The 23,674-nt window shown below is 45.0% G+C and overlaps 1 protein-coding gene across 1 annotated transcript in view; it reads left to right on the top strand.

The window, feature by feature from the left end:
• The window catches only part of LOC110490220 (synapsin-3), a 130,754-nt gene that overhangs the window by 85,501 nt on the left and 21,579 nt on the right, over window positions 1-23,674 (top strand). The window contains exons 7-10 of the mRNA XM_021563489.2: window positions 16,831-16,893; window positions 20,052-20,194; window positions 21,547-21,621; window positions 21,980-22,082. Coding sequence (XP_021419164.2) covers window positions 16,831-16,893; window positions 20,052-20,194; window positions 21,547-21,621; window positions 21,980-22,082 — 384 coding nt within the window. The remainder of the gene's footprint in view (window positions 1-16,830; window positions 16,894-20,051; window positions 20,195-21,546; window positions 21,622-21,979; window positions 22,083-23,674) is intronic.

The following is a 23,674-nucleotide window of genomic DNA, read 5'->3' on the forward strand; positions in this document are numbered from 1 at the left end:
GACATATTGGAATTGACTTTACAGTGCTTGTCTCTTTTTAAAAAAAAATAAAAAAATATTTTTCCCCCTTTCACTTTTGTCAGCCATAAAACATTCCAGTCTGAGTAAAAACCGCTGGAAATTGCTCATTGAATGGAAAACCACATGAGCCTGATGTAATGTTTCATACATTCAAGGAGCATTTATTTGTTGTAATTAATGGGAAACTTGGCACTTATTTGTTTTTATGTTGTTATTACCATGTTTTGTTTATTTTAACAGTGAAACAGCAACATGTACAAATTAGGTTTCCTTGGGTGTATCAGAAAGACATGGTTTGGTGGTTTTTCCAGGCTCACCCCTAAATGTCCATTTATGTTCTGTGAACTTCTGTAGCATTTTCTGGTCAGTGATCAAGGCTCAATTCCAGGCAATAATGAACTCCATTTGTTTACACCGTACCTTTTCATATAGTCAAAAACAACATGGCCTCTAGACCGTTTTGCACCTGTTGTATAAAATAGTGTATGCTTATGAATTCACCTCTAATGTGAGAACCACAGAGCCCTTTTTACACCTTTGAAATGACATTCCAAATTACCTCTGAGTATTGGCATTAGTCTCACAACCAGTCTCATTTTCAAAAGCTTCTGAAGTTGAGAGAGAGAGAACCGTGTTTTTCATGTGACCCAGTGTGAGCGATGGTACAATCCTTCACGCTGGCTACAATCTCTAGAATTAGACAAATTCATTTAAATCTGTTTTTACTCCCCTTTTGTGTTTTTATGTAAGGGTTCAGAAACCTGAGTGGAGATATCGCTGTGTGTGGAGGCTGATCTGTGGAGCCACATTAGGGGTTAGGGTTGAGAATTATCTAACAAAGCCAGAGTAATCCCAGGCTAATGAACTATGACCCTATAGCCCCTCAACACCTTTTAGAATGTTCTTCGTTAACCTCAATAGGAACAGGCCCAGCAGGCAAGTGTGGTGGAAATGACATTAATTCAATCAGCTTACAACCCAGAAATGGTCAAATATTTTAATTTTTTTGCAGTTTCACCTTCATTTAGCTTATATGGCCCATAAAGACATACAAGTGGTGTGTGCAGCAGTGCATCGCATGCAGTAGGCCTTTGTCTGCCTATTTCATTTAACAACAGAGAAGCACATATTTGTTGGCAAAGGGTGTCTGTCATACACAGATCATGTTATGACCGTACAATAACGGGCACACTGCAAATAAATATTCTATTAATTTATTATTTCAGAATTATACCGTTGTTTCCTGAGCACTATTTCCTATATCATCAGCCGGTATTTGTTCAGGGGTACATGTACAGTACGTATATCCTGGAAATCCTTGGAATCCTTCCTCTAGACAAAACCATTCCCATCTGATGTCCCTGAGGATTCTTCAAACAAATACTCCAATAAACCACATAACATCTTTGTTTCTTTGTTTATGTCCCCACGGCCTCAGTTTAAGCCTCTGTCAGTGTACTTTTTATAGTTACTTTCTAACATTTCTGAAGTCACTTTATATAAAAAGATTGTGACTCAGAGAATGGCATGATGAGGGAGTTGCAGCCTTGCGTGATCTCTTTGTGATATCTCTCGTGACGTTTCCATATGACCCCCATCTGTCCTTTACACAAAAAAACGTCATAGGACCTTATGGAAATGTTGTTGTCCTAAGTAGGCCAACGTACTGTAAGCAAAATGCAGGCGCATAATCTCATCTCTAAAAAATCTATGTGTAGAAAAAAAATGCGTGTTATTTTGTGCGAGCTGCCCAGCCAGCCTTCGGGGAGCCTGGGAAGGCATTGTGCGCTAAGAAATGTTTGAAGGCTCTACAGTATGTGTGGCTCTGTGGTTCTGTAATGACAAAAGGGACCAGGCGGTGACTCAGAGGAAATACCTTTCATGTGACTGACAAGCCGTTAAATAGACACAGGAAGAGGCGAAAGTTGAAAAGATAGCAGCGCCGAGAGAGGGTGGGGGGCGGAGGTTCCTGCCTGTTGGTTCTCCTACGCTACTCCCTCTCCTACATGCCATAGTGCTTAAGTGGGACATGGCCCCCTTTTTGCTTTACTGCTGTTTATTTTGAAGAAAACATGTGAAATACTACAGTGAATGAGATGGGCAATGTACATAGTGTATGGTAGTAAAACCAATCAAGGTTGACGAGGCTCAAGTTTACACTACATTCCATCCCCCTAACCAAACATAATGGCCTGAGTGAATTCACTTAGGCTAACTCACCCACACATACAGTGGCTTTAGGCATTGGTAGACATTATCCCTGCGTGCCAAACAGGCCTGTGAGACTAATAGAGGGTAAGTGAGAGATTATTTAATTGAAACTTCCTGGACGTCTGGTAACTGCAGGTCAAACAAACCCCCCCATTCAGTCAACTGGTGTCGGACTTCATTTGTGAGTGAAGATCTTAGGTGTTGGGCATCAATCTTTAATCGGAAGGAAGCCACTTCTTGTGCGATAAAGTCAAATCATTCTATCTCTGATGTGTCAGCACAGTGTGATGCCCATTGTTGATTGTGAAGCTACTCTAGGATCTACTTCCTATCCGCTAAGAGGTCAACTAGGAAACCTGGAAGCATTATCGTGACCCTGAAATGTTTTCATCTCCGTATTTATCAGCAGCTCATTCATCTACACCACATTTTAAAACATTTAATTTTCAAAGCAAGACGTCACGGACAGCTCCTTAGCTTTTGATGGTGATACCCATTCTATCTCTCTGGTGAAACCACCGTCAGTTCACTGTTCCCATTAACTAACGGTGAGATTATGGCTTTATCAGTTCATGTTCAATGGAGACCTTTGACTACTAGGAAAGGGAAACACATCCCAGACCCTGACCTGTGCTCTCCATCTCACTCACAATGGGACTCCCGCTCCCAGTAGTTAAAGTATGATGAACGGTCAGTGACTTCCGACACGCTAGGGCCAAGTAACAACCACACCGCTTCACTGCTCTGTGCCCAGAATCCCTCTTCCCTCCCTTGCATACTGTACACTACATATTTGGGGAACTGTCAAACCGTCAGAGTCAGAGAAACCCCCAAAATTACTATGTTGCATTACGCCATGAGACAATGAGACACCGCACAGCAGTTGGGATACGCAGGAAGCATGACAGCATGGAAATAGCTCCTTAGAATTTCAGGAGGCTAAGGGAATGCAGGGTCGTCGCGGAAACAGGCCGTCCTATGCTGAGCACAGTGAAAACGACTTTCCTATTTACTTTGGTCATATAAGGCTGTCTCATTGACTGACCACTGAAAGGGCTGTTCGAAATGATTTAGGTTTACCATTCCAATGATCTATGTGCTGTCAAACTAGAAGATAAACCCGGTAATTGTACAGTTTTATGAGTAACTGGAATCGCTGTCATCGGGTGTTTTTATATTGTGGCCTTCTCATCCTTGCGACATGTCAGGGACACTAGTTAGTTGTACAACTGAGTACATTCAACCGAAATGTGTCTTTCCGCGTTTAACCCAACCCCTCTAAAACAGAGAGGTGCGGGGGACTGGCTTAATCGACGTCCACGTCATCGGCGCCCGGGGATTAGTTGTTGTTGGGGGCTAACTGGGCAGAACAGCAGATTTTTCCACCTTGCCGGGCATGGGGATTCAAACCCCATGCTCTTAATCAATGCTCTTAATCGCTAGGCTACCTGCTAGCTTCAACCAGTGTGTTATTGCACTGTGCTCCTATGCATTCATTGGCATCTAGTTCTAGTAGGATTCCACTGGCAGTTTAAAATGGGCCAGTGGCTGTGTTTCCTCTTGCAGCCCTTCCCAGAAACAGAAACAATTGAGGAAGGGAAGGTGAGTGGGAGGAGGGGGCTTAGCTAATCAGTCAAGGATGATGGATGGACTGGAGACCAGTGATTCATGGGTAGGGAGGTTGGAGGGCCGTGGGTTCACCGGATGTAGACGTCACACTGCGTGGAGACAATCATATGTCCCTGAGGGAATTGTGGGAACTTAAATATAGACATGATTTCACAGGAATACCCCTATTAGTTGTTGTTGTTTTCCCTAAACGCATACCATAGCATGTGGTCACTATGATATCATATGACTTAATGGTATTAATATCTGCCCACTACTATAATTACACTGAATGTGTTCACTACATTATGTTTTCGTAGATAGTGGATATTGTAGCTCTATGTATTGCATTGATAAGGACCCATGGCTTACATGCAGCAATCCTAACACACAGACTTCATTTTTGTGGTAGCGATTGAACCATGGTCAGTGGTGATCTAAGAGGGTGTGGGGCTGACTGTGGCCTGTGAGTTATGGAGTATTGTCCTTTATCCATCAGCATGCTGTGTCATTGTGCTTGGCTCGCCCTCTGCTCCCCCTCTGGTAATGGTGAACCAGGCCAGACCATGGCCCATGGGGTGTGTGGACTAGGTGGACCACGATTGACCGTGGTTGACCGCGGTGTTACCGGACAAACTGCTGTGTGAGGTACCGCAGCTCATCCCATGTCCAGATTTACTGATGCCTGGAATCTCCCCTCAGCACCGCAGGAGAACCTGCACAAACATTTATCCACAGCATCATGGGAGCATTGTGCTGTTTCACAATAACATTTCTAACTGTCCTCAAATTGATAGTGGTGCTTGGGCAACTGAGGATGGCTAGGCCTTTTTAGAGGAAGAATGCATTTATGATGTCATAGTCCTTTAGAGAGTTTCGATAAATGTTTAGTCTCGCCATTATAATGGAACAGTGTTTTTGTCTTATTCCTTCAACTGCCCATAAAGTGGCTGTAAGTGTTGTATACATTGGGGGGCTTGGTGGCTGTAAATTCAGTTTTAAAGCAACATATTAGACTTGGTTGTGTATAAAGGACAGTATACAAAGTGCAGATTGTGAGAAAGCAGCTTGAGAGTGCCTTTGCGTCACCCAATAATGATTAATGTTGTCTTTAGAGAGAGGGCGTATAGCCACACTGGGAAGACTCCCTCAATTTATTGCTTTACTGGACATGAAGCAATATACTCAAACCACACTCAAAACCCTCACACCACACTTGCAATTTCTTGTAGCTCCCAGAGTGACTCCCTGTCACTCCTTCTTGTACAGTATGCCCTATCCAGCTCTTCCTGGGTAAAAAGAGGTCAGGCCAGGCGACCCTACCACTATACTACTACAACGTTGTTCTCTAGTCAAACCATTTCCTTCACCATGCTAAACGGAGCACCTTTTCCAGGTGAGGAAGTGGATCTGTCCCGGGCTATGAGGATGGAGCTGCCCGGCCAGGGTTTGGTCTGAGTGAGACATCAAAAGCGAGGCGGCCAGCTGCCCGGGACTGGTTCTACGGCAGAGGTTGGCTCTCTCGCTCCCTTCTGCCGGTATAAATAGAGCCGGGGTGTGCCGCATCCAGCTGTTCCAAAATATTTTCCCCCTTGATGTTCCCTTCCCTCTCTCTCTCTCTCTTCCTCTGTACCGGGGCCTCATTGAAAGCAGTGGCTGTGCTGACATTTGGGCTCTGGCTTTGTATAGTCTGCAGAAGGTTCCCCTCCCTCTTTTGCCAAAAGGAGCTGCCTGTTCCTTCTATTGTTTTCCTCAGGTGTGCGGTAGTGTAAGAGCCAACATCGACATGCATGTGTATGTGTATGATCGCATGTGCTTAGAAAATAAATCTTGTGAAATACAGTATAGGTCAGTAGAGCTAATGTTGCAAGAAATGACCATGACCTTTGATGGCTTATGTACAGTGTCTTCGGAAAGTATTCAGACATTACTCCATAATGACAAAGTGAAAACAGGTTTTTAGAAATAAAAAAACAGAAATACCTTCCATAAGTATTCAGCCCCTTTGCTATGAGACTCGAAATTGAGCTCAGGTGCCTCCTGTTTCAATTGATCATCCTTGAGATGTTTCTACAACTTGATTGGAGTCTACATCTGGTAAATGTAATTGATTAGACATGATTTGGAAAGAAACACACTTGTCTATATAAGGTCCCACAGTTGACAGTTCAAGTCAGAGCAAAAACCAAGGAAATGCCTGTAGAGCTCTGGGACAGGATTGTGTCGAGGCACAGATCTGGGGAAGGATGTCAAAAATGTTCTTCAGCATTGAAGGTCTCCAAGAACACAGTGACCTCCATCATTTTTAAATGTTAGATGTTTGGAACCACCAATATTCTTCCTAGAGCTGGCCGCCCGGCCAAACTGAGCAATCGTCAGGAGAAGGGCCTTGGTCAGGGAGATGACCAAGAACATTGTCCAGAAGGACAACCATCTCCGCAGCACTCCTTCAATCAGGCCTTTATGGTAGAGTGGCCAGACAGAAGCCACTTCTTAGTAAAAGGCACATGACAGCCCACTTGGTGTTTGCCAAAATGCACCTAAAGACTCTCAGACCATGAGAAACAAGATTCTCTGGTGTGATGAAACCAAGATTGAACTCTTTGGCCTGAATGCCTGGAGGAAACCTGACTCCATCCCTATGGTGAAGCATGGTGGTGGCAGCTTCATGCAGTGGGATGTTTTTCAGCGGCAGGGACGGGGAGACTAGTCAGGATCGAGGCAAAGATGAACTGAGAAAAGTACAGAGATCCTTGATGAAACCCTGCTCCAGAGCGCTCAGGATCTCAGACTAGGGCGAAGGTTTGTCTTCCAACAGGACAACGATCCTTAGCACACAGCCAAGACAACGCAGGAGTGGCTTCAGGACAAGTCTCTGAATGTTGTTGAGTGGCCCAGCCAGAGCCTGAACTTGAAGCCGATCAAACATCTCTGGAGAGACCTGAAAATAGCTGTGCAGCAACGCTCCCCATCCAACTTGAAAGAGCTTAAGATGCAGAGAAGAATGGGAGAAACTCCCCAAATACAGGTGTGCCAAGCTTCTAGTGTCATTCCCAAGAAGAATCGATGCTGTAATTGCTGCCAAAGGTGCTTCGACAAAGTACTGAGTAAAGGGTCTGAATACTTATGTAAATGACATTTTTCAGTTTTTTGTAGAGAGAAAAAAAAAAAAAGTTTTTGCTTTGTCATTATGGGGTATTGTGATGTCATTATGGGGTATTGTGATGTCATTATGGGGTATTGTGCGTTGATGGATCAGGGGAAAAAACAATTTAATACATTTTAGAACAAGGCGGTAACGTAACAAAACGTGGAAGAAGTTATTGGGTCTAAATGCCTTCCGAAGGCACTGTATGTCCAATCAGATTTTCACGCTTGTTTAAGCTCTACATCTTGCCCCACGCTTCCTAAAGTGAGCATTAGCACGAATGGTAACAACAACGTCATCAATTAAACAGAGTGCTCTCACCCTTCCCTTAGGCTTATCTCACACCACCTGAGGTGCTAATAACCTTGTAATGGGCCTTGCATGTTATCAGGCTATATAATGCAGTGTATGTTTTTCACACAGTCATGTAGGTTAATAAACATGAAGTAATAATCAATAACACATGTACAGTACGACTTTCAGCTCAGTGAATCTATGGCAGTTGATCGATGCCATGAATCACCCAATTGGTTCAATGTTTATTTTTAGATTCAGTCTTACATGATCTAGACTCATTTAATTCAGCTCAACACCATTTATACTGTAGTTGTATGCACGCAAGTACAATCCGTACTGAATTCTAGTAAGGAGGACCTACAGGCAGAGTCCCAACCTGTAAACTGTCTTTCTTCAGCCCTCGGCTTTCCCATTTAACTCTGAGTGGCGGACTGCGACGTCCGAGTGGCCACTCAGTGGTGGATTTCCCAACAGCCCTTCTCTTCCTGTTCGATAAATCCCCCGGGCCAACACCCTTTACTACAGCCACTGTGTGTCCCGGGACTCCTGGCCATGTCAGAACAACTCTGGGAGATTCTTGACTCTATGGTCCTGTACTTTCTCATCCGGACAGAGGATAATAGAGAAGGAAACCGTCACTTTCCAGAGGCCTATAAAACTCTACAGTATTAGCACCTGTTCTATGTCCCGGCCTTGTTTTATTTGCTTAGCCCACTTTCTTTCTTCTCTCCTTATTTGTTAATCCATTGGGCCACTTTAGGGCTTTGGCTCTGGATATGGGGGGGGGGGGGGGGGGGGGGGGGGGGGGACCATTTCCTTTTCCTTTGCTCCTCATTTAGGCCTTCACTATGAAACATTTCCCAGTTCCCTCACGTGCCACTAGAACTAAATTGTTTTGTTGTTGTGCGCCTGTAGAGTCCCCTCATTGATCAGTGTTTTAGGAGGGATACTTGAGTATTACATTTTGGCTGTCCTATCACATCTTAACCCTGCTTGCAAAACTGGATAATTTACTGTTACCAGCTGTTTAAAAGCCTACCTCTCTCAATGCAAATTGCCTGTTGAACCCCACTTTAAATTGAGTAAACAAAGTTTGTGATGCCAGTCGTCTGTTCTATCAACACCAGGACCTCGACCATCTGCTCCAAACTCCCGATGCCAAATTGACTTTTGGAATGTTTTATTTGTCCGTTGCTTCATTAGCCTAAAATAAAATAAATTAAAACCCATCAGAGCTATGCAAAGACAAACGCCCAGCAATCTGTCATGGAATGTGTATATGGGCTTGTACGAATTGGGGAAAGTTGTTCAAATTGTTCAACTTCTGGACAAAGCTCATAGAAAAAAACATTTGACTTTCCAAAAACTTTTACTGCAATTTCTGAACATCATAAATCAAGACATGAGAAATCAGCAACTGCATTATGAGAAGAGGTATGAGTAATTACATAATAATTGTCATCGTGTTGCATCATGTTGTGAACATGAAACTGATGGGATGTATCCTGAAACTGATGGCAAAACTGGTTTTATGCCTCCTGACTATCCATTGAAGCCCTTGCGGGTCAGAAACATAATTGTTTTGAACTAGAACTCAATAAAAGTGCCATTTTCTGTGATCAACCAATCTTTTCTCAATGTATTCGCCCTTCTAAGAGGTCAATGACCAGAGGTTCACAGCCTTCCCGATCCCAGGATCAAGTGACTTTGCTGGGTGTAACTGCATACACTGCCTCCTTACTTCCGCAGTCGTTTTTCCGAAGACCCAGTATACTGTAGCCTAACCCTGGAAAATGGGAATGTGACATCTCTTTCCCTTTTAGACGGAGAGGAATGCCCTGCCGCACTAATCGTTTCTGCAGGACCGGCTCTGCCAAAGGCCCTGTCTGTCCCATTGATGTTGGCTCTCACTTTTTTCAAATGTAGACGCCGGCTGAAATGTAGCTAGGTTAGTGAATTGATTAGCACTAATAGCCCTGCTGCATGACTCTATCATTGCACCACCACAGTAAAGTTGTATTGAAATAGCAATTGTTTTGGTAGCGGTAGTGTCTGTTCTACTTAGGCTATGCATTGGGGGGTATGACATAACCTACACTCATATCTGTGTTTACGTAAAATAGATGACCCTGAGTGAAGTAGTGGCCATGTTCTGTTATTAAATCATATTGGTTGACACCTGCTCAATCATGGCTTGAAGGAAGCGTAGGAAGTAGGAAGCGTGAAGAGTTCCCTTTCATTAATTCTGATTCCTCGATTAGAGCACCAGTTAGAACTAAAGGTGGTCATACAGTAAGACTTAGCATGAATCGTGTCCAAATGCCCAGTATTTTCTCAGCATTTGTCAGAGTGTATTCCTCAGAACACTGTGCAGATCTCCGAAGATGACTTTGAAATATTTCTGAATGGCCAGCCATTGCCTCAATTAGAAGTGCCACGGACATTGCTTACTTCTAACATCTTCCTTGCCTCTCTCTTCAAAAACCAATGAACCATTTGCAGGTGCCTTGCCCAAAGTGTTCAGACTCTTCACCATCAATACATCTCTATTACAAACCTGGTGTTCGGTATTCTGAGGAAACTTCCACTCTGGAAACTTCCATCCCTGAAAATAGGCTGCCTGTCTGTTTTCCAGACAGATGTTTCCCTCATGGAAACACACTCGGATCAGGATGGATCCTAATGGAAGCCAGATGACCCTGAATTCCATGACCATAATTATCATGCCCCATTAGCAGTATGTTACTGCTTACGATGTGATACACTGAGCATCCGATGCACAGTTTGCGGTGGCTGGTCGGTAAATACAACTTAAACAGTGTGTCGTCTGGTCTCTCTGTCTTCTGGGAACAGTGTGTCATGCCGGTGTCATGTTGGGAGAGGTGTGTTATGTCTACGGCTTAATTCAATTTGTACAACTACAAAGGCCGTGGCACGTTTATCTTGTGTAGTGACTCGGCTATGACGAAGTGCAGTGGTTTGCTTACAAAGAAGATGACAAATCCCTCGGATCTAGTGTACATTTGAGTGTGGGTTTGAAGATGGCGATGATAAATGGTTGGCTCTAGGTTAAGTGTTTTCTTGAAGCTCCAAACACTTGTACATTTACCACACCAGCACAATTTAAAGACCTCAGAGAAACCACTGAATAACCTGCTGAACAAGAGGTTGTTCTGACAGTCTGGTTTGGTATATGTACTGTATCCATTCACTCACCTGTTTAAAATGTCAATGTAAAATATTAATCCTCAACTTTCAGGTTTGATCTTGATTGTGTAAAGGCTTCATCGATCCACAGAACACTTCCTAGTTACTACAGCACATGCATATATAGTACGGGAATAGTTCTGAGGTTCTGATTTGAAAGAGGCATATCAAATCCACGCAGGCCAGGTGTGTGATTACAGTTAGTAATTTGCCTGTTCTTCGTTTGTCTCTCAAGGCCAAATTAATCTTTGAGCCGTGTTTTATGTGAACAGGCTGTCTTTGGTTTCGATGCCAGGAGATCCTTTTGAACGGCGGCCTGGGTCAGGGTCCCCCAGCTCTCCTCGTCTGCGTAAGTCTTTCCGCTGCTGTCCGCTTCCTTGATGTGGCAGCTTTGAGCGGCCATCATAAAAATGAAGAGATCATACATATGCAGGGATGGATGCACCATGTGTTGCGTTGGATAATTGATGCGCCCCCTTAGAATGACTCTACCCCCTCATATCAGAGCTTGATATAAGTACATATTTACAATGTACATCTAAGTACTTATCCATCTGGCCTCTCTCCTGGCTAATGTCGTGGGGGATGTTTTTTGTTTGACCTTTCACCCTCAACTCTCAGATCGCCTTTTTTGTCTAGCCGCTCATTGCTTCATTAATTGCCAACCAACATATGAAGTTTTACGATAAATGTTTTACAGGTACCACTGTAACATTGTACATTATATTAGTGCCACGCCCCCTACTTCACAAGGATCCTTTGGCAATTATAATGGTCAAATAACTTTTTAGGTCCCTCCCATTATAACTGTGGTGATTCACTAAGGATGGCTATTTGAGCACAGATGTTACGTGACAACTAGCCTCGGTCCAACATGATGACACCTGCATTGGATGACTCATGTCCCCTCTCAGTTCGAAGTGCTGCCCTTTAGTTTGTGGAAAATTCCATGGGTCTAATAGACTGGTTCAAAAACAATTCTTCAATGTTTTACCTAATTTGTCTGCATGCCAACAACCCTACATTCAACTGAACTTAACTTTATAATTGAGTGAGGCGAGGGGAGTGGGGGGGATTTAAGAATGTGACACAGAGGTGTTTGGAGGTTAGGGAAGTGTGATTCACAACAGCCTTCGGCCCTAAATGATCCACTTGTCTGACTTTCACACGCAGAATATATATAGACTGAGTGTTTTGGCCCGAAGGATGGGCTACCCTGAAGTATGTCCATTAGGTGCCAGACCTGGTCGTCTGGTGGGTTACTGTAAATGACGGCAACCTCATGTTGTGAAACCAAACCTAGACTGGTGAAATCACTGGCCATATAATTAGCTTTTGTGTGTGTGTTTTCTCAATTACTTTACCATACTGAACACATTGTTAACGGTTTTCGGGTGGGAACAAGAAAGCCAAGTACAGTAATTCATGCAGCTGTGAGAAAACAAAAGCTGAGACAAATCAAAATGTACTAAAGGCCCACCAAGGATATTTTATGGATAGGAATCTCTGGGTGGATGTTTTGATGAAAAACCTATAAAGGATATATCAATCACTACTGTAATACAGTCTGGACTAATAACATCGTTTCCATAGTGTGTGAAAAAACAACTCCCCATTTTATATCAGTGACATACAGTCTGTAATAATATAATCATTTGTAATAATTGTCTCTGGCTAGTTTAAACAAATGCCCCCCCCCCCTCCCCCTGAGTATTACCATAACTACTGAAGAAGAGCGGTTGACAGTGTACGTAAGTCATCAGTGAATCAATACAAAACAGTGAGCTCATGTCTCAACCTGAGATGGTGTTATGCCAGGTTTAGTGTCTTGACTTATTTGTTCCTCCTTCTGATGTTCCGTGCTGCCAGTGTAACCTCACGAGATAGGATGTGGTCTCTTCCCTACACAGTGTCTCCCGTCATTGCCACATTGATGGGAATGACTGGGAGGTGCGCAGATTATACATCCAGACAGAGTTGGCGGCCACAAATCTGCCCGCCCATAACCTCCTCTGTCATTTTAGGACAGGCCCCCACAGGGAAACCACTGTCCTCAGTCATTCTCATACACATGTTATATCAGGTGTCTCCCTGCTGCATAGCTCACATGTACTAAATACAAAATGACTCAGCTTGTGTCTGAGGCTTAGTGAATGTTATTTTCTCTGGCACATGGAGATTTCCATTTAAAAAATGGAACTACCTACCACAAAGGGAGAGACCTACCATAATTGGTCAGTGACTGTTGATCGGAATGTAGCTTATTCTTCAGAATATAAATTATGAATTGAGAGATACATTGAGGAGTCCATTTTAGGGTTGTAAAATTCCGGTAACTTTCCCAAAATTCCGGTAACTTTCCCAAAAGAATTTGGAGGAGAGAGAAATGAGAGAGTTGTTGAGTTGGTGGAGGATGCACAACATTTGCCCTAAGGAGCGTGTTATCAGTTTAATGCCACCTGAGTCAGCTCTCCGTCCTGAGGGGAGTGCTATCAGTCTGGTAAAATCAGTGCCGGCTCCACGCACCAGGTCTCCAGTACGCCTTCCCAGCCCTGTACGTCCTGTGCCAGCTCTCCAAACTTGCCTTGAGGAGCGTGTCATTTGTCCGGTACCATTTGTGCCGGCTCTACGCACCAGGTCTCCAGTGTGCCTCCACAGCCCAGTACGTCCTGTGCCAGCTCCTCGCACTCACTGTGCGAAGTGTGTCATCGTTCCGGTACAATTGATGCCGGCTGTACGCACCAGGTCTCCAGTGCGCCTTCACTGCCTGGTACGTCCTGTGCCAGCTCCTCGCACTTGCCGTGCGAAGTGTGTCATCGAACCGGTACAATTGGTGCCGGCTATACGCACCAGTCCGGTATGTCCTGTGCGCCTGTGCCCCGTCCGGTATGTCCTGTGCCTGCTCCCCGCACTCGCCCTGAAGTGCGTGTCACCAGTCCAGTACCACCTGTGCCGGCTCCATGCACTAGGCCTCCAGTGTGTATTCACAGTCCAGAGCCGCCAACGAGGGTTCACAGTCCAGAGCCACCAGCGGCGGTTCACAGTCCAGAGCCACCAGCGAGGGTTCACAGTCCAGAGCCGCCAGCGAGGGTTCCCAGTTCAGAGCCGCCAGCGACAGTTCCCAGTCCAGAGCCTCCAGCGACGGTTCGCAGTCCAGAGCCTCCAGCGACGGTTCGCAGTCCAGAGCCTCCAGCGACGGTTCGCAGTCCAGAGCCTCCAGCGACAGTTCGCAGTCCAGAGCCTCCAGCGACGGTTCGCAGTCCAGAGCCTCCAGCGACAGTTCGCAGTCCAGAGCCTCCAGCGACGGTTCAGAGTTCAGAGCCGCCAGCGAGGGTTCCCAATCCAGAGCTTCTGGCGAGGGTTACCAGTCCAGAGCCTCCGGCGACAGTTCGCAGTCCAGAGCCTCCAGCGACGGTTCAGAGTTCAGAGCCGCCAGCGAGGGTTCCCAGTCCAGAGCTTCTGGCGAGGGTTCCTAGTCCATAGCCTCCTGCGACAGTTCGCAGTCCAGAGCCTCCGGTGACGTTTCCAAGTCCAGAGCTTCTGGCGACGGTTCCCAGTCCAGAGCTTCCAGCGATGGTTCACAGTCCAGAGCTTCCGGCGACAGTTCCCAGTCCAGAGCAGGAGCCCTCCTCTGCGCTAGTGTCCAGTCCAGACACGGCGTCTAGTCTTAAGCTCCTAGGCCGGAGCCTTCCTCAGCCCCGGTGACCAGTCCAGGCACGGCGACCAGCCCAGCTCCAAGGCCGGAGTCTTCCTCTGTGCCGGTGCCCAGTCTGGGCGCAGCTTTCAACCCAGTTCCAGGGCCGGAGCCCTTCTCTGCGCCAATAGCCAGTACGGGCACGTCGTTCAGCCCGGTGCCAAGGTTGGTTCCGGGGTCTGGGGGGGGCTACGACCGACATTAATCACCCCCCCCCCCCCTACCCTCCCCATTTGGTTTCAGGTTTTGCGTCCGGAGCCCGCACCTTTGGGGGGGTACTGTCACGCCCTGACTATAGAGAGCCCTTGTTTCTCTATGGTGTAGTAGGTCAGGGCGTGACTGGGGTATTCTAGTTTATTATTTCTATGTGGTGTTCTAGTTTATTTTTCTATGTTGGTGATTTGTATGATTCCCAATTAGAGTCAGCTGGTAATCGTTGTCTCTAATTGGGGATAATATTTAGGTATCATTTTTCCCACCTGTGTTTGTGGGATATTATTTTGTGTTCTGTGCATGTGCACCACGTAGTCACGTTTCGTTGTTAGTTTATTGATTTATTGTTTTGTTCTTGCTAAGTTTCACTTTATAATAAATATGTGGAACTCAACATCCGCTGCGCCTTGGTCCGTCTCTCCTCACGTACATGACATCTCTCTACTATTATTTTGACATTTCACATTCTTAAAATAAAGTGGTGATCCTAACTGACCTAAGACAGGGAATTTTTACTAGGATTAAATGTCAGCAATTGTGAACAACTGAGTTTAAATGTATTTGGCTAAGGTGTATGTAAACTTCCGACTTCAACTGTATACCTATTACCTGGGTTCTGAAGCACTTTGTACTATTTTTAGGGATTTCAAGTGGTTGACTCACAAGTGTAAATGGATTGTGTAATCATGATTATATCACTCACAGAGTTTGAAAGTGGATTAGAAATTCACAATTACACTTCCAACTCACACACATACTAAAGTTGATTTCAGCCTATGATGGATGCAAGTTCGATTTTGTTATTTTGCCAGTACAGCTTGGGGCTGTAGTTTCAAGATCTCTCAACACAGTTGGCACTGATGTCTAGTTTATTATTTCTATGTGGTGTTCTAGTTCATTTTTTTATGTTGGTGATTTGTATGGTTCCCAATTAGAGGCAGCTGGTAATCGTTGTCTCTAATTGGGGATCATATTTAAGTAGCATTTTTCCCACCTGTGTTTGTGGGATATTATTTTGTGTCCTAGCATCCTCGCGTCTTTCGAAGAGTAGAGCGCTGTGATGATCAACACCAACAAGGCAACATCCAGACCGGGGGTCTTCTCTGTTCTGTTCAGTCCTGTCCACTGACAGCCAGACGAGGGGTGGATAAAACGATAGCAGCAGCTGCCTTTGCCCTAGCAGATCTGTCAGGCCTGAGCTCACGGCTGTGTGCGTACTCTGGCTGTGTGCCCTCTGCTCTGACTGAACATCTCTCCTCTGCTTATCTAAATGTTTCCTCTCAGTGTGTGTCAGGAAGAGTCTGTGTTTTTGTACCCAGGCCCACCTTATAACTCTGATGTTTTGTGCCGTGTAAAGACTGCAGTAAAGTGATGTTACAGACACACCCCATTCATGTTGTTCAGGTAATTTACTCAGGTAATACTTTATAGACAAATTAACCGTTTTTATCATGCCATATCACGACTTGACATATTATATTATTTACACCACCATAACACTAACTGGCCAAGTTTCTCTCGTGTAATATATACATTTCTGTCAGAATGCATGTCACTGATGTGATGGCTTTGATACTGTCTAATCTAACTAAAGGGGGCTGTTATATAGCGAACGATGACGCAAACTCTCCCGTGAGTCTATATCTCATTTCTGTGTGCCATTTCAAACAAGTGGGGGGAAAATAGGAGATTTAGAAAGTGGTTTCAAACTGGATAAGCCCTCTCTTTAGACGACATTCCCATCTAACAATGGTGTCAGGGGATCGATCAGCGGCAAGAATGTGTTTAAAGAGCGCGTTTGAAGTCGTCTGTTGACGTTTCCTCCTCCTCTCACATTGCACGCCACTCTACGAGAGAGCCCATGACGCCTGCGGTGGGGCTGGGTTGTCTAAACCCATCCCAAGAAGCTGTGGCTGTGGTCTCTCGCTTTCTCATTTCCCAGAACTTCTCTTTTGTGTAATAAACCGACATTCTTCAGAAAATACCTCATGCTTCCCTAAATTGGGAGGCTTTAAGTTCAACGCGGTAGTTCCATAATGGTCTTTGAGAAGTCATTCTCTTTAAATTAGGGTTTTGATTCGATACCATGCGCCAGATCTGAGCTATGCCTCGCAATTACGTTCAAGGAGGAACTTGTGTTCTGCTTTTAGTAGTCAGTCACTCACATGCACCTTACAGTTCAATCAAAGCCAATTCGTAGTCGTGGAGCCCTTGTCAATCATAGTAGGTACAGATAGACACTGGTTGTCATTATAGGGACCTCGGTGTAGCTCTAAAATGCTTTCCCTGCTCCACAGCCGTGTCACGCTAACCATTACGATATCACTTCTATCCATTTAGTTGGTAGTAGGACTAATGCATACTGCATGTCCTCTCCTCTGCCGGTGGTTTTCCAGACTGTGGTAACGTTCTACTTTGTCTTCTTTCCCAGGTGACAACACCAACGTTCCCCGTGGTGGTCAAGATGGGCCATGCCCACGCCGGCATTGGCAAGGTAACCCCCCCCCCCCCCCAATCCACACACACCACCACCACTAAGGTCTGGGCACTCCCTAGCTGCTCATCTCTCCACCCCACCATTACATGTCTAGTCTTGATTTGTTTGTGTTTGTAATGCTAACCTATTACATACTGTGCAGTTAGGAGTTGAGCTGTACATAACAGACCAGGCTCCTTATCTCTTCTCTGTGTATCTCTGAGCTTGCCAAAGGGATGATGGCATGACATCCCTTCCATAAGCAGACTATCAGTCTCGGAGAGGAGGTGGAGACGGGTGTGAAGCTGAGCTGGATCTGGTCCTTGTCGAAACCCATGATCTCACAGCCTGTCTGATAGGAAGGGACTTTGGGGGCTTTTTCATGGGGTTTTACATGTTATTAAGGAGTTAGGGAGGAGATATGGGCATGGCGTGGGCACCGGCATGCTGATCAGTGTCGGGATCTGAAGACCTCTTCTACTTAACTCATTAAGGCCTGGATATGCTACTGCAAGTGTGAGTCTGCAGCGGTGCAGAAAATAGACAACGCTTGAACATGGACATATCCCAATTTCTCCTTATATCTTATTCCTCCTCTTTGTTTCACCATTTTGTTCTACAGTCCATGTTGTTCTATACTTCATCCTCCATTGAATACAACATTCTAAACTCTGGAGAGAAGCCGTCTCATGTCTCGTAACCTCAATACTATTTTTCTCATTAGACCATTGTAAATAACAACAAGGATTAAAACAAGCATGTGACTGTTCGCCTCGGGGCACCCAGGCACCGGGCAGGCAGCATAACAACCCAGCTAAGTGGGTCATTAGCAAGTGGCACCACCACAGGCTGCGCACAAACACACAGGGAAGCAAGCAACACACACACACACACACACACACACACACACACACACACACACACACACACACACACACACACACACACACACACACACACACACACACACACACACACACACACACACACACTTTCAACAGCATGCAGTTCAGTGAACAGTCAACCAAAGTGAGTGATTACTAGCCCCAAATGGAGCCCACCTTCCTCACATATAATACAGAACCTCCCGGGCCGAGTCTGTGCGTTCACACAGTACACAGGGGGAAGCACTTCCTATACGTTTATCCCCCCTTTCCATCTGAAGGGCTGGGTGGGGTTTCCTATTTTACAGGAACCTGGAGTGCTATAGAGTTCCCACATGCCCTCTGGCTCACTTAGCATAGGCCCATTGTAGACCAGGACCTCACTTAACTCCTCTGACCTCACAGAGGACTTAGAACTGGGGGAGAGAAGAGGGTCTGGATGTAGGCCATTCAAGTGCTTCACATGGCTTTTAAGTTGAGCTGAGAGTCTCTTGACAAAAGACATTGGTTAAAATTCAAGTATCTGGAGTTGTGGAATTGGGCCTAGGACTACGGCCCGTGTTACGATTTTCAGTTGTTTTTTCAGTTGTTTTTAACACTACGTTTGCGTTAACCTAATGTAATAAACTGCAGGGGGTTTTCACTTCAACAGTTCTTTATGATCCGTAGCCTAAGTCAAATGTTACGGCAATATCTTGTAGGATGACAGGGTGAATACCCGTTAAAAAAAAGATCGGCTACTTCTATCTTCCCATCCTAGTCTAAAGACAATCAATTTTTTTTATTTTTTATTTATGATATCAGATCTCAGAAAGAGACCTTTACAGCCTGTCCATCGCATGGAGTTGTTAATCCTGGTTAGGGGAGTTACGAATGGCTCACTAAAGGGTAGACAGACTTAACAGATACTAGGGAATATTTCATAACCATCGAAACTGGGCAGTGTCCAGAATCACGTTGCTTTCCACCTCAACCAGCTCTTGATCCAACTGCCAGTACATACCCTCTAAATTACCTTATGGTTTCTGCTTCCAGTATTATAGTTGACTTTATTTACACCATGGTTTGGCTTCTTTTTCTCTGGTATTGGGTTATACCTTTGGAACAACAGTGGGTAGCCAAGTGCACAAATACTTTCCTCATATGAACAGAGGAAAACCATTTCCCCCTTGTCTAGCTACCTCCACCGCTATGTCAAACATACTCAAGATGCTAAGTAAGAATCTTCAAAAGTAGTTATGACAAAACAGAGAATGAAATGCCTGATCCACAAAGTGGGCCAACTCGAGCCCGCCCTCCCTTATATCTTTACCATAGGAGACCTCTTCATCTCACTTGAGAATCAGGCCACAGGAGAGAAGAAGAGACGAGCTGAAAGGAGAGAGGAGTGTGGGTGGGAAAGGGAGAGCATCAGTCCAATCTGTCCCTGTCCACGACAGCGCCTCACTGTTGCCACCGACTCCCACTGCATGACGGATGAATCATAATACCAAAGATAACAGCCAGAGGGATGATAATGAGAGTCAATGGAGGGAATATAAAGGGAATGTCCAGGACTCTGGCTGCTATCACCATACATCATATGGATGATGTACATTCAGACAGCTGTACATTACGGGCTGTTGATTTATGGCTACTACTCCGCTGCCCCTTTTCCCGTGGTCTGAGGGAGTTTCTGGAGTGTTGGACTCCCTCTTTTGTTAGCTATCAATACAGACATAGCTGGTTGGTACTTGAATTTCTTAGGCATAGTGTGCCTGTCAGTTAATATATTTAATCAAACCTGTTTACATTAAAAAGACAAAAGATACTGTAGATTAGCATGTACTGTATGAAAAAAAGGAGTCTACAGAATTTGGATAAGTTGTGGGTCGATTGAATTTAGCTACTGTTTGTCATTTCCATCAAAATGTTGTCTAGCATATTAGTGGTGGAAGAGGTGAGTTTACTCCCTTACTATGTAAAGGGCTTTTGAGCACCTACTACAGGTGGAAACCCGCTATATAGATGCAATCAATTATTACTGCACTGTCTGTATATGAAGTCATTGTGTACCTGATGAACTCTCATGGATGTGAGAAACATGCAGCTCCTAAAATCCTAACATTTTCCAGAGAGGAAGCTTTTCATTGTCCTGTCTGTGTTGGATTTACATTCCTGTGGGATTCTAACAGTCTACTTCAGCTCCTGTCTCATTGCTTTTACAGCATGTTTGGTAATTAACCATCACAAAGCACCAATTAGGCATATCTTCCTGCCGATGAACTAATTAGTGGTGTCTTCCTGTTTCAGATCAAAGTGGAGAACGAACTTGACTTCCAGGATATTACCAGTGTGGTGGCGCTGGCCAGAATCTATGCCACCTCTGAGCCTTACATCCTGTCCAAGTACGACATCAGGATCCAGAAAATCGGCAACAACTACAAGGCCTACATGTAAGTATGATGTAGTCTCTATGCTGTGTACACTGGGTTTTGTCTGTGACTTGGACATGTCAGCAATGAATGTGACTAGAAGGAAACTATATGACTTGCATGTGAATGACTTTACCAGAGGGGGGGGGGGGGGGGGGTTGGCATGGAAACACAGACGGATGAAGAGAAACATAAAAAGAGACAGAGAAATAGAGAGATGGCTAGAGAGACAGAGACAGAGAGATGGCTAGAGAGACAGAGAAATAGAGAGATGGCTAGAGAGACAGAGAAATAGAGAGATGGCTAGAGAGACAGAGAAATAGAGAGATGGCTAGAGAGACAGAGAAATAGAGAGATGGCTAGAGAGACAGTGACATAGAGAGATGGCTAGAGAGACAGAGACATAGAGAGATGGCTAGAGAGACAGAGAAATAGAGAGATGGCTAGAGAGACAGAGACATAGAGAGATGGCTAGAGAGACAGAGACATAGAGAGATGGCTAGAGAGACAGAGAAATAGAGAGATGGCTAGAGAGACAGAGACATAGAGAGATGGCTAGAGAGACAGAGACATAGAGAGATGGCTAGAGAGACAGAGAAATAGAGAGATGGCTAGAGAGACAGAGACATAGAGAGATGGCTAGAGAGACAGAGACAAGCCCTAGAATAGTCCATCCTGCATACCAATATAAGTGTGGGAATAGGCCCATGGTACGCCCTTCCCAGTCAGTGGAGCCATGCAGGGCTCACCTACACAACAGCACCTTCTCTACCCAGGGACAACGACCAGGGTTGCACCCTGAACTGGCATTCCATTCTGTCTCCCCAGAGGGAAGTGATAGGATCAGCCGACGTGACTGTGACCACTGGGCAACTTCAGCCTCATAGTCTCAATCTTAGTTTGAACTAATATAATCTTCTCTGAGTAACCAGCCACTTCAATTTCAAATGGTCAACAGCACCCTCTTGTATACAACAGACCTTTGCAATACATGTAAAACACCATGCACAGTAACAATGAAAGTGTGAATCTACGCCCTTTCTACTTTCATGTTTCTCAATCCGAACAATTATTGCCTGACTAAAACGAGTGGAATTTACCTCCTTATCTCCACTTATTTCCTCGGCACCAGTCATGAAAGCACGTCTCCAACCGACCGTTACACAAACATAATATAGGCGTACATTGCAATCGTCATCAGTGTAGAATTCAACGATAACACCCCCCCCCCCCAGGGTCTTCCGTTGAACTACAAAAACAAAAACACAATGACTAAGCTAGCTGACCGTTGCTTTCCATTCCGGTCCAGAGAATAGCTGAATGCCTGATTCATTTCCTTGATTTTCTCTTTGATTTGATCTCACCTTTTCTAGGAGGACGTCCATCTCTGGCAACTGGAAGGCTAACACAGGCTCAGCCATGCTGGAACAGATCGCTATGACAGACAGGTAAGCCGGCCTATAGACACTTTGTTAGACATAACAGATAAGCCTTATTATGAGAAATTCTGAAAGCTTAAAGATGTATTAGTGTGTTTATTAATGTGCACACAAGTAATTACAAGACAATGTGATGGGAGTTTAGAAGGCAAGTGAAAAGTGCATGTGCAGGAGTGGTAAAAATGAACAAACCTGAGGGGCTTGTATGACCCCCCCCCCCCCCCCCCCCCCCCCCCCCCTTCAAATATGTCATACAAGCCCCTCAGGTTAGCAAAAGTTGTTTTTGATTTGATTTGATTTTGGTTTTTCACTGCCCAGGTCTGTTTTGTAGTTGACAATGACAGTTGTGGATGTCACTGTGTTCCAGATATCGTGCGTGGGTGGACTCCTGTGCCGAGATGTTCGGGGGCCTTGACATCTGTGCTGTGAAAGCCGTCCACGGGAAAGATGGCAACGACTACATTATCGAGGTCAGTTGATTTTTAGCATGTCGTAGCAAGTTCTGATTAAGAAAATGACACAGTATCTCTAGGCCTTCTCTTTCAGGGTAAAAAAACAACAACAAAAAACACAAGACATATCTCATATCATGATCACTGTATGTGTTCCTGATATAATATTTGCCAGACTACGTACAGCTAGAGGTAAATTGTAGTTATCAAATATTCTGAAGAATGTTCCGGCAACACGTGGTGTTCACCATGTATGCTAACCACGTTTGAATTGCATGAGTCATAATAAACAGGGCGTGAGTAACAATGGATGGTGATGAAAGATCATGTCAAGTCCAGAAACATGTTTAATCACATTTCTCTGGTGGGCGATATCATTTTCAAAGTCATCATGAAGTAATAGATTGCATTGACAGACAAGAGTTTGGCGGGCGATGGTGGAGGACGAGGGCGCAGTCGGGATAGATCAGGCATGATTAGTCCGAGTCAGAGCAATGAAAGAATGATTACGCCGTTAGGTCAAACACGACGGTCTGTCTGTCTGTCTGCCTGCCTGCCTGCCTGCCTGCCTGCCTGCCTGTCTGTCTGTCTGCCTGCCTGCCTGCCTGCCTGCCTGCCTGCCTGTCTGTCTGTCTGCCTGCCTGCCTGTCTGCCTGCCTGCCTGCCTGTCTGCCTGCCTGCCTGCCTGCCTGCCTGCCTGCCTGCCTGCCTGCCTGCCTGCCTGCCTGCCTGCCTGCCTGTCTGTCTGTCTGTCTGTCTGCCTGCCTGCCTGCCTGCCTGCCTGCCTGCCTGCCTGCCTGCCTGCCTGTCTGTCTGTCTGTCTGTCTGTCTGTCTGTCTGGCTGAAGTCATAGATAACTGAGGAAACGTTTTGTTTTCCTCAGTTGGTTCAAATTGCAGAACTGAGGAGAAGATTTAGGGAGGACCATAGAGATAAAATATAGTGTTTTGTTCTGTGGGGAGGACCGTGTGTATTCAAACCTGTGAAACTCAAGGGTCAAGATAGACACAGACATAATGAGAAACAGAGATCTTATCATTGCAATCAGTTGTGGTACACTTGGGTTTCTTCACATTTTGTGTTACAATTTGCAATTAAAATGGATTTAATTGTTATTTTTTGTCAACAATCTACACAAAATACTATGTCAAGGTAAAAAAAGATGAATGAAAAATAAAACACCAATATACCTTGATTAGATAAGTATTCACCCCCTGAGACACTTTTTTTATTAAGAGCTTTGCACACCTGCATTGTGCAATCTTTGCCCATCATTCTTTTCAAAATTCTTCAAGCTCTGTCAAAGTGTTTTGGGGTCATGGCTATTCAGCAATTTTCAAGTCTTGCCATAGATTTTCAAGCAGATTGAAGTCAAAACTGAAACTTGACCACTGAGGAACATTCACTGTCTTCTTGGTAAGCAACACCAGTGTATATTTGGCTTTGTGTTGGTGTAGGTTATTGTCCTGCTGAAAGGTGAATTCCTTTCCCAGTATCTGGTGTAAAGCAGACTGAAGCAGGTTTTCCTCTAGGAATATACCTGTGCTTAGCTCCATCTCATTTCTTTTCATCCTGAAAAACTCCCCAGTCTTTACCGATGTCAAGTACAC

This window comes from Oncorhynchus mykiss, chromosome 15, assembly GCF_013265735.2.
Source record: "Oncorhynchus mykiss isolate Arlee chromosome 15, USDA_OmykA_1.1, whole genome shotgun sequence".
Classification (NCBI taxonomy): domain Eukaryota; kingdom Metazoa; phylum Chordata; class Actinopteri; order Salmoniformes; family Salmonidae; genus Oncorhynchus; species Oncorhynchus mykiss.